At 40.9% G+C, this 15774-nt stretch overlaps 1 protein-coding gene across 1 annotated transcript; it reads left to right on the top strand.

Moving 5' to 3' along the window:
• Window positions 1-652: 652 nt before the first annotated feature.
• Window positions 653-13903, top strand: oaz2a (ornithine decarboxylase antizyme 2a). Its single transcript, XM_053426609.1, is given in 6 exon segments — window positions 653-880; window positions 7625-7691; window positions 7693-7773; window positions 9472-9644; window positions 10860-10945; window positions 11659-13903. Coding segments are annotated over 6 exon segments (648 nt in total). The 5' UTR covers window positions 653-770; the 3' UTR covers window positions 11790-13903.
• The last annotated feature ends 1871 nt before the right edge of the window (window positions 13904-15774 follow it).

Here is a 15774-nt window from a genome sequence, read left to right as displayed (position 1 = left end):
TGTGTTAAAGAAACCGTGCATTTAATGTATTTTAATATATATCTGTTTATGTCACTTTGTTTGTCTGCTGTCTTTTTTGAGTCACTTTATTTGCCAGCGCACATAACTTACAGAATGTGTAAACAATCAGCCATGAATAAACAATGCAGTCCAATTTCACAATTTGAGATCAGTCAAATTAAAACATGAATCAAATGAAAGCAAACGAGTTAAATAAATGATCAAATCAGAAGGACATAAAATATCCAAATACAATATAACAATAAAAGTCAACGGTTATTTTTCTTCAACTTTATTCGAAAAACTGTTTAAGAAACGGTGCAGTTAAATATACAGACATGGCGATGAATACATATTAGTTACCAACACACAATCATTAGGTTTACACTGAAGTCTATGTTTTAATTCTGATCTTTAAATGCGTTACAACATGTATACACTCAAATATAAACACTAAGATGAGATGACACAATAAATCATCACCCGGGTAAAGTCCTCTCTAGACTCTCTAAACGTTTTGGGAGATATTAAATGTTCATTTTGTCGCAGTGAACTAGAATATATGACATTCATTTTTCTCCCTTGTTAATATTAAACCTCTCTGCGTGTGACGTATTTACCCATGATGCCCGGCTGCAGCTATAAAAAGTCCTGCCTCGCTCCACCGCAGTGTGACTCTCCCGCTCCTCCGTGTCGCGCTCAGGCCTCGCTCCCCGACAAACAGCCTCTTCAGACGCGTTCACTGTGACGGGTTTGTTGTGAAGTGACGGATGGTGAACTTCCCCGTGGACTCTCTGATGAACTGTAGCTGCTGTGCTTATCAGACACGACATAAAGAGCCGAGTTTCCTCGAAGCTATCATGCTGAACACCGAGGAAAGGTAGGAGCTGCTTCTCTTCTGGAAACCTCCCGCACACTGCTAGTTAGTTCAGCTGATTAGTCAGCTCACCTCGGCGTTAGTTAGTGTCCTCGCGGTCTGTGTGCTCCTGCTGGTGGGAGCCCAGTTAATGAAGCGCTGGGCTGGGGAACAATGTCCGAGTCTCTAGTAGGAAGCTCATAGCAGGAAGACAGCCGAGAAAAGAGAGCGGCTGTAAACACACTGACTGGGACAACATGTTCGGAGACATGTCAATGCGAAAACACTGTCCCTGTTGTGATCGTGTCTTCGTGCTGAGGCGAGACAAGGAGCTAAACGTTGTTATGAACTGATGCAACAGGCACAGGTTGGACCATCTCCAAAGAGTAAGAGGATCGGCTCGCACATGTGATCACAACAAACTTTAAAAGGACACAAACAACAGCCTGGTTAAGTCGTGTCTTGTGTTTTTCACACGTTGGATCAAAGCCGGCCCTAGTCTTTATGGGGTCCTAAGCACGATTCGATTTTGGGAGCCCCCCACAGCCTTTGTTCACCCAATATTATTGACCATTGTCAATGCTTGATCATTCACACACTGTATTGTGAATGTTATTTGTTGTAGCTGTGCTGCTTATACCATAGCCAGCCTCTATGCTTCTATGGTTATAATCTTAATAAGTGTGCACATACACACGACTTCTGTCAGGCAGATGGTGAAAAAGAAATAGTGTTGATCTTAATCAGCGAAACAACCTTGAATTACATTCATTGTTCAAGCAAAAATTCTTGCTCCACCCGTAGTCATAAAAATTTCCCAATTTAATAAAGATCGAATTGCTATGCTTGAAGATGGTGTTTTGTTTGGGTTGTTGCAGCTATAATGAATCCAGAATGACATAAACACAGGGAATCAGTGACAGCAGTGAACTGGTGGAGGCATTTGAATAATTGTGACAGAAAGCAGATGTGAGGAGGAGGAGGCAGGTTTGTGTGTTAAGTGCACGACCAACGTGCTTCAATTAATCCATAACCCAGGATATTTTCTGTAGTTTGCCCCGTCTCGCAATGTCATGGAAAGTGTAAAACAATTCTTGGATCCACACAGAGTATATAACGGGTTCTCCCCTGACACAAAGTTCTTCCACAAAGTTTCATGGTAATTCATTCAGTTGTTTTTGTGAAGTCTTGTCTGCTAACTAACAAATGGACATGGGCGGAGGTAGTGATAGGGCTTAGTGATTGAATGATAATACTAGAATTATCGCAATATAATGTTCCCTAATAGCAATATTACAAATGTTTCATATACTTTTATATAATGCTAAATGTATTGGGCAAGCATTTGTTATTCTCTGCCCATAAAGAAGAGTTCAAAGCCACAATCTTGTCTTGGAAAAATCAGCCTTTAAACTTAATACAAATAATGATGCTGCATTCATCTTGATCTATCAGTTTATACAATTTTTTTAATCTTGACGTAGTTATTAGTCATTTCATACCACCTTAATTGCATATTTTTACAGACTAAACTATTACTTAATATCAATAGTTGATAATGAAAGTCAAATTTAGTTTGTGACCTACTTGACCTGCAGATGGATATTTTGAAGAGCAGCAGAATAGTTAAAACTGCTCCCTGCTGTGTTTTGTTTGACTGTCTCTGCACACAAACAGGTAGAAGTCTTGTTTTGGTTTCTGCGGGTTTATCATCTGACAGGTCGAGAGGAGATAACCGGAGAGGAGGAGATCCATTGACGCTTTGAGCCGGAGCAGTGACTATATTAGCTCTCTGACTTGTTATGGTCCTGTCAGCTGAAGGCATCAACTGGCCTACATCAGCCTGGTTGCATAAGCCCCTCCTGTGCTGGTCCACTTCTCAAGCATCAATGGAATCTGTTTGTGTGTGTGTCCATGTCTCTGCGTTTGAGTGAGAGAGAGAGATAGTGTTGGTATGTGTTCAGTCAGTAGCAGTTGGATTATCTATCCCAGGCTACTAGACAGAAACTACAGTGGCCCGTAAAGTGACTGTCAGACTGATCTTGTCAGTGATGGCTGTGGTCGCTTGAAGTTTCTTTGTCAGAACACTGGTGAATATTCCCAGAACTCAAAACAAAACCAGTTTCAGCAGGCATCTGGAATCGTCAGCTATTTAAATTGACCGCAGGCAAGCCTGTAATGCAGTCTGTTAGCATGCACAAACAAGTGATTGGTGAGTAACACACAAGCTTGAATGAAAGATTGCCCAAGAAACACTTAGAACAATTAAGAGGCTCTTCAGATACAGACATGATCCATTTAGAGCTGCAGGTGCTTTTCTTTTCATTTTCAGTTCATCTGTTGATTTTTTTTTTTCTTCGATTTAATGATTCTCCAGTTTGAGCTTCTGTGTACTTAGTCTTGTTAATACAATTACATGAAAATAAATCAAGACTTTAATTGATCATGTTAATTTGGTGTTTCTGCCCTGGTGCCGTTGTCAGCACATTTTCCTGCCAATGTGTGGCTTCTGTTTTCCTATTCGATGTTTACTTTGGCTACACATGCTCGCTCCTATGCATGCTCATAATGATGAATCATGAACCAACCCACAATCAATCCTGCAGTGTGGGTCTAGCCTACCGGTCAGAGGCACACCCATGAACAATGATTGTCGCCACAGCCATGAGAACAGCATTTGTTATCGCAATGCCTCAATTACATAAAAATATATAATAGCACGATTAAATAAGAGCAATGTTATTTTGGTCAGCTGTATGGCTTTATTCAATATAACTCCACCCTTTAGGATTTTTTTTGCCATTTCCTCTAAATTAGATATAGACTATAATTTCCATGAGTACTCAGTACTTATAAATACTGTTAAGTAAGTGAATATCCTTAAAGATACTACCAGACACTTTAATAAGCACAGCAAAAATCACAGTTTATTTTTCATATTTTTGAGTTAAATGTAAAATCAGCCAATTTTGCTTTCTGGCCTAGCTTAATCTAAAGCAGTGTGGCTTTAAGATTAGCAACATCTCATCCATATTGGATTGATTGCTATGACCTTTTGTTCCAACATTTACCTACATGAACCCCAGTGACAATTGTAGTCCTGCATAAAAAGGTGTAGTGTTGCAACAGGAGCTTTTTTATTTTCCTACTTAGTTTTCTCGTTGTGTGGTACAGTTTGGTTGTTTTTGATGTCGTCAGTGTATTAGATCGGCAGTGTCCAGAGGTCAGGGACGGGGACGTGTCCATCCGCACTCAGGTTTCAGAGCACGTGTGCCTTTCCTGTTTCTGTCTTGGCATCTTTTCCGAAACGCTGCTCAGCCAAACTTCCAGAGGACGGGGGAGGGCCGAGGACTCGCATGTTTATTTTCCTGCATGCAGCAACTTGATATGTCTCCAGCCTAAATCATTTTCATAGCGCTTTTTTCTTTTGGAGCCAATTGGCTGGTTTGTGGTGACAACCAGGTCTGCAGTTGAATGCAGACCTGGCTGGTAATTACACTGTTGGAAATTGGTTTGGTGTGTTTTGGTTTTGTCGGAGGACCTGTCAGAATGCTTCCTGTTTTGGTTGAATCATGTGAGTCTGGGCTCTCAGCCAAAGTCTGCCTCAGCAGAGTCGGACAAAACTGGCTCTTCAACCCCTCAAACAATTCACCTGAATACCTTCTCAAAACATTTGCAGCCCAGGAAGAGCAAACCGGCAGTGGAAGAGTTCACCCTTACAAAAAACCCACACGTCCTTGCCTCTACTACCAGAACCCGGACAATGACTCACTTGGCATCTTCAACTCTCTCTGCAACAGACGCACACACGCATGATTAAATCCTCATTGGCATATTAGTTTTGCCCAGGCAAAAGTGTGCTGCTCGGCCTTGAATCGGTTTCACTCATTGAATCTGCCTTCTTCTTAAAAAAAAAAAAAATGGTTTTAGGTGACCTCCTAACTGTTTGAGGGGGGGGCTTAAGGCTGTGGCTCACCAGCTGGAGTGGCATCATGGGACAAGAGGGTTGGGCAGGTTGCTTTCAGTGTAGCTGAAATGTCAGAGGACAAGAGTGTTACCTTTCAAAACAAGCTGGTATTTCCATCAAGGGCAGGCTACTCTGTCTCTGAAAGGGAAGATGGAAAAAGAGAAGCTGGTCTTGACATCTTGGCAAGCCTCTTCCTCCATCTGTCTCCCACCTCTCATTGCCATCGCTTTCAGTTTTGTTTCTGTGGTGTAAGAGAAGAGAAACCAGTTGTTCAGAGAGTTTAATGGTGCACTGGCAACATGCACCTCATGACAAACTGTACTGTCTTCAGAGGAGGTTCTGGTAGCAGCATCTGCTGGCTTCCTTTCATACATCTGTTTCAGTTATTTTTCAGTTTTATTAAATTATTTTAACATCAGCAGTAGAATGTAAATTGACATTTACATTACGGTTGTAACTCATTTATATTTTTGTAATCGAATAATCTGTTTGTAGTTATTTCTATTAATAATAATCAGTTTAGTCTATAATGTGTCCTTTATAGTTTGAGAACCTAAGCTGATGCTTGATGTTGCTTGTTTAGTCCAACCAACAGTTGTAGATGGAAATGTTTTACTAACTCCTCTGTGCTTTTCAAACAGCAGTTACTGGTTATTTAGCAGTTTCAGATTTGACATGAAGAACACATGATAGTTGACAGTTGAACCTTTTTGCTTTAAAATATTTAAAACTATTGATTGATTATTAGTGAATAGTTTCCAATATTCTTTTTGATTGGTTTATCTACCCGTTGTTACAGCTCCCATTACTGCACCGGTATGGGTGACCAAATTAAAAGACTAAGCTGAGGAGTAGTCAGTGTTTTGTTTCACTTTAAAATGCATCAGTTCACATGTCTCTGCGCAGTAAGGAGCTAAGAATGCAGTGACAGGGACAGGTTGTGTGCATTTGCTGTTCTGAAGGTAACAGCTCAGACCCAATGACCTTTTGTTTCCCTTGGCTCACAGTCTTGGCTCGTAGCAATGCTGATCAGGTTGCCCAAGCTACCGATCCTATTGGCAGGGGAAGATGAGCACACAGTCTTCTCCCTCTCACAGAAACTTGTAGTTACTTGTACCTGTTGTTCTCTGGAGTATGACTCAGAATATGTCAGGTGTTTGCTCATAAACATTTTTGCCTCTGCTCATGCCATTTCAGACGGGAGAATGTGGCAAAGTGTCAGGTTTCATTAGAGGAAGAGTAGTATCTCCAGAGGCAAAACATGATCCAGGCAGAGGAGGGTATTTTCTCATCAATAGAACAAAGTCTGTCAAAATGTCCATGCCTGTGTCAGCAGCCTGTCTGGCAGCATCAGCCGGCCGCCATCATGTCATGATACTCAACTGTAACTCAAACCGGCTGAAGATGCGTGTTCCTAAAAGCCCTGCAAGCTATTTGCAGAGGTGTTTACAGATCATGTGCTTGTTTATGATCTGCTCCTTACACCACATGCATAACCCGTCAGGAACTCTGTGAACGCAGGTCATAAATCATTGACGATCTTTAACCGGCAGGTCTTTGAATTTTGGTTTTCCTTTTCTTTGACTCTGTGACATGGTGCGTTAGCCTCAGCAGAGGTATGCATTCTCTGAGCACCCGTTTGACAGGGTTGGATAATTATACCAAACTTGTATATTAGCAACCAGTCTTGCCAAACCGGGCCATTGATTCGCTGGACCAAAGTTATATCACAATTCTCACACTTCCTCTGATTGGCTGTCTGATTCTACAAGTCGATGTAAATATTTAAGCAGAGCTCAAATTAATAAAGTCGAACATAAGTATTATGTAAATTTTGGTTCAGGTGATGTTTGGATAAACTGTTGCTTACCTGCAATTTGCATAAAGGGATCAAGCCATAAGCAAACACTATGATCATGTTAAATCCCTCTGTCTGTCCTCTATAAGGCAGAGGGCAGGTGTGGTGACGTGAGGATGAAGTTGACTGTCGGCTGTCAGTGTGCGAGGCCACACACTCTGAGTTTTACATCAGAGATGTGTTTCAGTTTCATTTATTTTTGCTGGAGATGAATATACCCTCTGAAAGTTACTAGGAACAACACATAGGTTTTGTTTCCCCAACAAAATACACTGATGTATTCTTGAAGTCTCAATAAACCATTAGGAGCATGTAATAGACATTTGCAAAGGTTGGTTAAAAACGAAATTAGAAGGCACATATCTCCACGATGACCCAATAGTCCCCTTAAATTCCATCAAACTATACCATACTTCACAGGCTCATAAATGCAATTTCCTTACTTGCATGTGACAGATTTTTTTTTACATCAGGTTTTATTATTCCCTTGAAAATCTGCTCAAATATTGAAAAACGCCTTATCTGTATATCTCACAATGCCCATGCTCATTGTGAGAGACACAGCGCTGAAGCAGAGACGATTACTAGATGTTAGCTTTTAGTAAGTGCTCGTTCATTTGTCACTGTAAACTTGTGATGCCAGTTTTTTATACTCAAATGTTCCTCTGATGTCGTGTTTGGCCCCTATTTGCCTTTCCATGTACAATGAACATGTCAAATGTGTATTTTAATGTTGTGTTTGAACAGTGTTATCACCGTTAACATTTCATTGCAGAGCCCTGGCTGTGTTGTTGAGATTATGTTTATTTTTAAGATTATTGGAACGCTGTATGTGGAACACTTAGGATGTAGTTTCTCTTCAAGAAGCAGTTACAGGACAGACTATGAGACTCAGTTACACAAATATCTGAGTCACTAACCGCTTTCATCTTTTCCCCTGCAGTTCCTGGTTAGCGGGGTCTCGGTTACCCAGCTCAAACCCTCAGGCTCCGGGGCCTCTGTGGTGCTCCTGATGCCCCTCACCCACAACTAAAGATCCCGGGTGGGCGAGGGACTGTAAGGGATCACTGTCTCGGCGTGCTACTACACAAGGTGACCGTCCTCGACATCACACACAAACAGAATGTATATTTATATACACACACACACACACACACTGGCCATGCTATCCATTTACACTTAATTTAAAGAGTTTGATAATACAAATTATTTCTTCAGATCGCACAGTTTAGGCTATTCATTTATAAATGTTATGAATGAAAAATCCTTTCAAAGGGTTGTGATGGAGTCGGCACAGGTTGTTCTTTTTGGCTGTGAGCATTGTAGGTAATAATTGTGTTAAGTATTTTTATCCCTCAGGGGCCTCTCTGACTCACAGCAGAACACCTTGCTGATGAGTTGTCCTCATTCTGCAAAGGAGCTTTTTTTAAAAGCATAAAAATCATTTAATCCGACTCCCCTCATCATCTGTACCTCCAGTGGATTTCACACACAAGATCTGTCATTCACTGTCTCCTCAAATATTATTATAAATATTAATCTATACTCATTTTTGTATTTCCTAAACATCTACACTTAGACTGCTGTGTTCTGCTCCTGTGTGTATGTCTGCGTGTCCGGGTCTGTCTGTCAAAATGTACTCCAGACATGTGACTGACTGTCCCTGAGGGATTAGAGATTTAGGATCAGACAGATCAGTCACAACTGTCATATTACTTCTCATCTGTTCTCAGCGTGCTGAACACTCTAACGTTATCGCTGGTTTATCAGATCTGTGAGGACAAACTCTTCCATTAATGACATGCAACACATTCAGAGAGTATTCAGACCCTTTATTTTTCATAATTTGTTATGTTGCAGCCCTATATGCTAAAATGTAACAATAAAAATAATTTTCCTCCCACAAGTTAAGTCCAAGGACAGCCACAAGGGAGAACATGTTTGGGCATAAAATTCCAAGTGTGATGATAAGTTAGCTTCTGGTGGTAACATCTGATGTAGACAGTTAATAAACGGGCCTATTACCTTTTCCTAATAGAGCTAAATGAAAGCCCTGGTGACTATCAAAGGAAATAAATGTGATAAAGTAGCCGACTGAAATTCAATCAAATATTCATTACAAAGTAGATACTGAGATATCACATTGACTTTAATATTCAGACACTGATATCTTTTCTATACCACCTGAAATGTAGCTTGGATGCCTCCTGTTTCTCCTGATCATCCTTGAGATGAGACCACTCATGGAATTGCAATATAATTTGACTTTCACAGTTGCTTCATTATTTACCCTCATAGAGATCTAGTAGGGACAGACATTTGGCAGCAATCTCCCCATATATCCAATATTTGTAAAAACTTCTGCAGAGAGTAAAAAGATTACACCAAACTAACAGGCGTCAAATTACATTTGACCACCAACACTCGTGGCTAAGAATCATATGCCAAAAATACCATAACTGCAAATCTGCCACTGGGCAGGTTGAAAAAGCAGAAGTGTTGAGTTAAAGCTCTGATTAGGCAAAGTGCCAGCTCTGCCTGCTGCAGACATGACACTCTTCTTCATGATAATCTAACCCAACCACTTCCTCTTCTCATGTTTCACTTCACTGTTATGTTTATACTAAGTATATTATTGTTTTGTTCTAGAACATCACTTTCAAACGAGCCCCCTGACTTGAATGTCTGAAGGGGTACGGGACTGTCAAAAGTTTAGGAGCCACTGTTCTAGAAGACATCATGTCTGTGTTCTGAGTTGTGACAAAATGCGTCCTCCCCGTGTGAATGCAGGATGAGAAGCTGACAGTGACACAGGGAGCTACGGTGAGTGGGAACCCCTCTCTTCTCCACTTCCACTACCAGCTGAGTGAGCGCCACTCGGCCTCCTGGGATACAGCTCTCTCTGAGGACAGCCTTTTCCTGGAGATTCCTGCCGGGCTGCTGGCCGAGGGGAGCAAGGAGGGGTAAGGAAGCATTGAGATATATAGGGTCGCTTAAACACTCATCCTATATAATATATTGGGATATTATGTGGCAGGAGCTATGGATTCTATGGATGTTTTGATATTTATTTGTATTTCATTGTGCGTGCGAGCTCGCCCTCGTCCCTGTTGTGCTTCACACAAATCATGAATCTGGATCGTGCCGGTCACTTTAACCCTGATGTCCTGGCTGTCCGCCTTTTTTATGTTTCGTCTTGTGTGTGCCCAAAAGGTTACACTTGTTTAAATACGTGTCTCCTGAACTTTACATTTTCAGTTATTTGCCTAGCCCAACCCTAACACAAGTAAATAGTGCACACGTGTAACATGGACTTTTTGTGTCAACAGCAGTTAAGCCACAAAGTTTACAATTGTCACAAAGAAATTAAGGGGAAGGGAATTAATAAGGAAGGGAGTTCAAAGATCAGAGATATGTTCAAAGTGACCAATCAACAGATGGGGGGGGGGGGGGACGACGCCACCAAAGTCTAAAAATGTAACTTGTCGGATGGTGTTGAGCTGATGTGAGAGCTTAGGGAAGTTCCCTCATATCAGGAGTTTGCATTCGGAGCAGAAAGGCTTGCTCGTGAGTACTGTCCACTTGTATCACATACCCAGATGTGGGATTTGGGATTGAATAAATCTCACAGATTTGATACTTAAAAGTGAGATTTCTTTGTGTAGTAATTCTTAATGTTACTGCTGCACCTCTAGTTTCATCCTGGCTTGACAGCAGGTCAGAATGAGCTTCACAGAAATCAACTGTTACTTGTGATGAGATTAACTGTTTGCCAACAGTATCAGGAATTAATAAGATTGTAACAACTCCGTCATGTCCACGAGAGCAATTTAATGAAATCAGCACAATGTGGGTCGAATGTTAATCAATGACTATTATCTGGTATTTAAAAGCTACCAGTGCCAGCATTTCATTAAGCTGCTAATAGGTTTACTTTTCACGGGCTGGTTTTATTGTGTGGCAGTAATCGATGTTAGGACAGGCTAACCTTGCCTGCTGTCGTCGCAGAGCCAGTCCGACGAGCAGCCGGCTCCACAGCTGCCACTGCGTTATTATGTAAAGTTGCAACGTTATGTAAAGAGGACACACAAAAAAACTTTGTGTGCGTCATTGCGAGCCTCACTCCCCCCTTGCTCACCGACTGACTCTGTCTCTCTCTGTGTTCCTGTCGTCCTCAGGCTAACTGCTCTGCTCGAGTTTGCGGAAGAGAAGCTCAAAGTTAACTATGTGTTCCTGTGGTTCCATAAAAACAGAGAGGATCGATGTAAGAGCTCCTGTTCTTTTAAAATACAATTTCTTTTTCAAGGCAGGGTTTGCTTCTCACTGACCTCTTTTCATAACACTTTAATCCTCAGTTAATAACTCTGTATCTTGTTGTTTGACCAAGTTTTACCCTAAATGTGAAGTAAAAAGGGTCCTATAGTATATATCTAGTATCTACTGATATAGTATAGTAATAAAATCACCATCATCACTAAACAAACAAGATATGACTTGTTGAGCAGAATTTGTAACCTTTACAAAAAATATACAGCCTTACCCTTATGGCTCTTTGACCTTATTGTACCTATTACCCATTATTTGAAAGCTACTGATAATTTCTGTACAAAGCATTATAGGATTCTCTATTTTGAGACAATAAGAGTCTGCTGTCTTTACCTATCCAGCATTGTTACAGAAAGTGGGAGAATAAAATCTTGGATCTGCACCTAGTTTTATAGTTTTTTTCCCTGACCCATATTCCATCCCTCTGCAGAGTTTCCTGGAAATCTGTTCAGGAGTTGTTTTTTTAGTAATCTTGTTCACAATCAAACCAACAAACAAAACGGACCACAGTTGTGTGAGTTGTGTAAAGAAATAAAGCAGGACCAGAGTGGAATGCAATCAAATTCATCGTGCCCGAGTCTTTTTCATTTTTTTTTCTCAATGTAATCCTCGTCAAACCACTGAAGACTTGTTTTCTTGTTTCCTCATCAGTGTCCGTCATCAAGACCTTCCACTACATGGGCTTTGAGATGGTGAAGCCAGGAAACCCATTGGTACCGGCCCGGCCCGATCTGGTCTTCATGGTTTACTCTCTGGAGAACAGCAGCTCCGATGAGGAGTGACCTGACACCTCCATCGCCCACCCTGCCCCCGAAAAAAAAGAATCATGCCCCTCTAACCCTTGCTTGCTTGAACAATCAACAATCAACCACCTCAGCTCTCTTGCTCTGACACAAACCCAGGCCTCCACCTCAGAGATCCGTCATCGCTTACTGGGAGGTTTCACCCTTTTCCTTTACAGACTTGTGATTTAAGGGGGTGTTGAGGAGAAGTATGATTTCCATGTGACGCCCACGCCCTCGCCTCCTCTTTGTCCCTTTCCCTGAGGATAACTGCAGGAATGGTGAAGGTTGAACTAAGTTGTCACATGCACTGTGGGATTTGGGTTTTTCTTTTTTTGTGCTTGGTGGTTCCTTTGTTGGCCACATTATTTGTTTGTGCTGCCACTGACAAGACAAAGAACTGTTAGAAATTCAGGATGAGGTGGTGTTTTACATTAAAATTCAGCATATCTCTCATCTGACAGCTTTCTACCTTTTTATAAGATAAGACTTTGGTTTGTCTTTGCGTGCTTTATATCATGCAAACTGTATTAGACGGCGTAAAGAGAGGGAATTGAGGGTTTGATAATAAAATGTTTAGCATTATAATATAGATGGGTGAACGCCTGATCTTTTACAATTAACGTTGAAGCACATGTTATATTTTCTTTATCCTTAAATATGTCAAGACGTCATTCCAGCACTTGTCGGGCACGCGTTTTATTTTTGAATTTTTTCCATCTGTCCAAAACCATCATCTTGCCACAAATGTGGAAATAACACTGCAAATCTCTCCAGGTGTGTTGAAGCCAAGAAGCAGTTTGTGTGCGTGCGTGTGTGTGTGTTGAATGTTGCAACATGTGGTAAGGAGGACAGCCTTGCTGTTTTTAACTTTCACACACAGAAACGCTTTCAGGTTAAATCTTCTCACACACATTAAGCTGAATAATTGTTGATGTGAGACTTTCACGTTAAAGCTCCACTTGCTGTTACTCTTCAGTTTAAATGTGCACATAATGTTTATATCTAGTGAAGCTGTAGCCCCGGGTTTGTCTTCTGTCTACGGTCGAGTCACAGAGATGAAATGTAATCTTTCAAAGAACAATTTTTCCATAGATCTTTACCCCAATGTTCAGATATTAAAAAGATGAAGACAATAGTCTGAATAGTAAACAGCACTTTCTGATCATAAATAATCAATCATGTTTGTAAACATGATTGAAATAATATCTTATCCAGAAAAAGCTCATTAGTCCACATATTAACAAGATGATTCTGGAAATCACCCATGCTGTTAATTGTGCTACGTTTTCATGATGTCAAACTGATTTTTTTTATCTCTGTGACGTGACTAATGATGACCTTGTGGTTGTTTCAGCTTCATTCAGCCCTGTAGACAGGCTCAGTAGTGACTACCGATGGAAAGCTGGATTTGAAGCAGGGCTTTTTGTGCCTGGAAAAAAAAGCGAGAGTGCAATGTTATGGTTTTTTACTTGGGAGTCTTATTGAGGAATGTGTTTATCTATTTTTCTTAACCCCATGCAGGTTCACATCCAGGCTGTGAGAGGAAATAAGCTCATCGTAGATCTCAACCAGAGCACTTCAGGTGATTGAACGTATATGCAATTAGACTTAAAACGCATGGTTTATTTTTACTTTGTTTATCTTTGTGGCTTTTATTAGATGGAACAAAATGCCAAAGACTCCATTCTTTCTGCCGTAGGTTTTAAATCCTCTTGCTTTTAAATTGATTTGAAACCTAGTGTGGTATGTAAAGCAATATTGACCTACATTCCCCATGCCAGCCATACTTCACACGTCAGAAACATGACGGATGTGTTCATGTTGGAGTGAGGGCCTCACTTTACTTAACTTCTTCTGCATGTTTTCACTTCATACCAGTCTTCATTGCTACTGATCGAGCCCTGACAATAAGCTGTTAGGAAATGTCAATATTAGAACTTTCTCAGAGGTCTATTTTTATGTATGTATATTTCCCAAATGTTTATTGTGATAGTTAGGGGTTTATTTTTGTTTTCAGTGATTAGTTAGCAGCCGCTCAATGACGATCCACTCTTGTGTACGCTGGAAATGTTTGTCTTGGGGGGGAGAAAAACAATAAATGTTGATATGTATATTGTTGTGTTCGTTCTTGTCCCTCTCCAAAGGTTAAACATTTAGTTTTACCGTGTGTGTTTTCTTGCCTTGAGTTCAAATACCTACAGTGCCTTGCATAAGTATTCACCCCCTTTGGACTTTTCTACATTTTGTCATGGTATAACCACAGATTAAAATTTATTTCATCGTGAGTTTATGTAATGGACCAACACAAAATAGTGCATCATTTGGAAGTGGGGGGAAATATTACATGGATTTCACAATTATTTACAAATAAAAATCTGAAAAGTGTTGAGTGCATATGTATTCACCCCCTTTACTGTGAAACCCCTAACAAAGATCTGGTGTGACAAATTGCATTCACAAGTCACATTTGCAAGTCACATAATTAGTAAATAGGGACCACCTGTCTGCAATTTAATCTCAGTATAAATACACCTGTTCTGTGACGGACTCAGAGTTTGTTGGAGATCATTACTGAACAAACAGCATCATGAAGACCAAGGAGCTCACCAAACAGGTCAGGGATAAAGTTGTGGAGAAATATGAAGCAGGGTTAGGTTATAAAAAAATATCCAGAGCTTTGAACATCTCTCTGAGCACCATAAAATCCATCATAAGAAAATGGAAAGAATATGGCACAACCGCAAACCTACCAAGAGGAGGCCGTCCACCCAAACTGAAGAGTCGGACAAGGAGAAAATTAATCAGAGAAGCAACCAGGAGGCCCATGGTTACTCTGGAGGAGTTGCAGAGATCCACAGCTGAGGTGGGAGAATCTGTCCACAGGACAACTATTAGTCGTCTACTCCACAAATCTGGCCTTTATGGAAGAGTGGCAAGAAGAAAGCCATTGTTGAAAGGGATCCATAAAAAATCCCGTTTGGAGTTTGCCAGAAGCCATTTGGGAGACACAGCAAACATGTGGAAGAAGGTGCTCTGGTCAGATGAGACCAAAATTGAACTTTTTGGCCTCAATGCAAAACGCTATGTGTGGCGAAAACCCAACACTGCCCATCACCCTGAGCACACCATCCCAACAGTGAAACATGGAGGTGGTAGCATCATGCTGTGGGGATGCTTCTCTTCAGCAGGTACAGGGAAACTGGTCAGAATAGAGGGAAAGATGGATGGAGCCAAATACAGGGAAATCCTTGAAGAAAATCTGATGCAGTCTGCAAAAGACTTGAGACTGGGGCGGAGGTTCATCTTCCAGCAGGACAATGACCCTAAACATACAGCCAGAGCTACAAAGGAATGGTTTGGATTAAAGAATGTTAATGTCTTAAAATGGCCCAGTCAAAGCCCAGACCTCAATCCAATAGAGAATCTATGGCAAGACTTGAAGATTGCGGTTCACAGACGGTCTCCATCCAATCTGACTGAGCTTCATCTTTTTTGCCAAGAAGAATGGACAAACCTTTCCATCTCTAGATGTGCAAAGCTGGTAGAGACATACCCCAAAAGACTTGCATCTGTAATTGCAGCGAAAGGGGGTTCTACCAAGTATTGACACAGGGGGGTGAATACTTATGCACCCAACAGATGTCAACTTTTTTGTTCTCATTATTGTTTGTGTCACAATAAAATTTATTTTGCACCTCCAAAGTACTATGCATGTTTTGTTGATCAAACGGGAAAAAGTTTATTTAAGTCTATTTGAATTCCAGTTAGTAACAGTACATAATGGGAAAAAGTCCAAGGGGGGTGAATACTTATGCAAGGCACTGTACAATTAGAAGGGCACTCAACACTCCCTGCTCTCCTCCTACCTCAAATATTACTTACGGGCTAACTTGGAAAGGATCTGTGTCAGAACCTTGTCAACTCACTACTGGAATCCCTCAAGGTTCTGTCCTGGGTCCCCTCCTTTTCTCTCTGTGCACTA

Source organism: Pleuronectes platessa, chromosome 7 (genome assembly GCF_947347685.1).
Source record: "Pleuronectes platessa chromosome 7, fPlePla1.1, whole genome shotgun sequence".
NCBI lineage: Eukaryota > Metazoa > Chordata > Actinopteri > Pleuronectiformes > Pleuronectidae > Pleuronectes > Pleuronectes platessa.
This window is presented reverse-complemented; position numbering and strand designations above follow the sequence as displayed.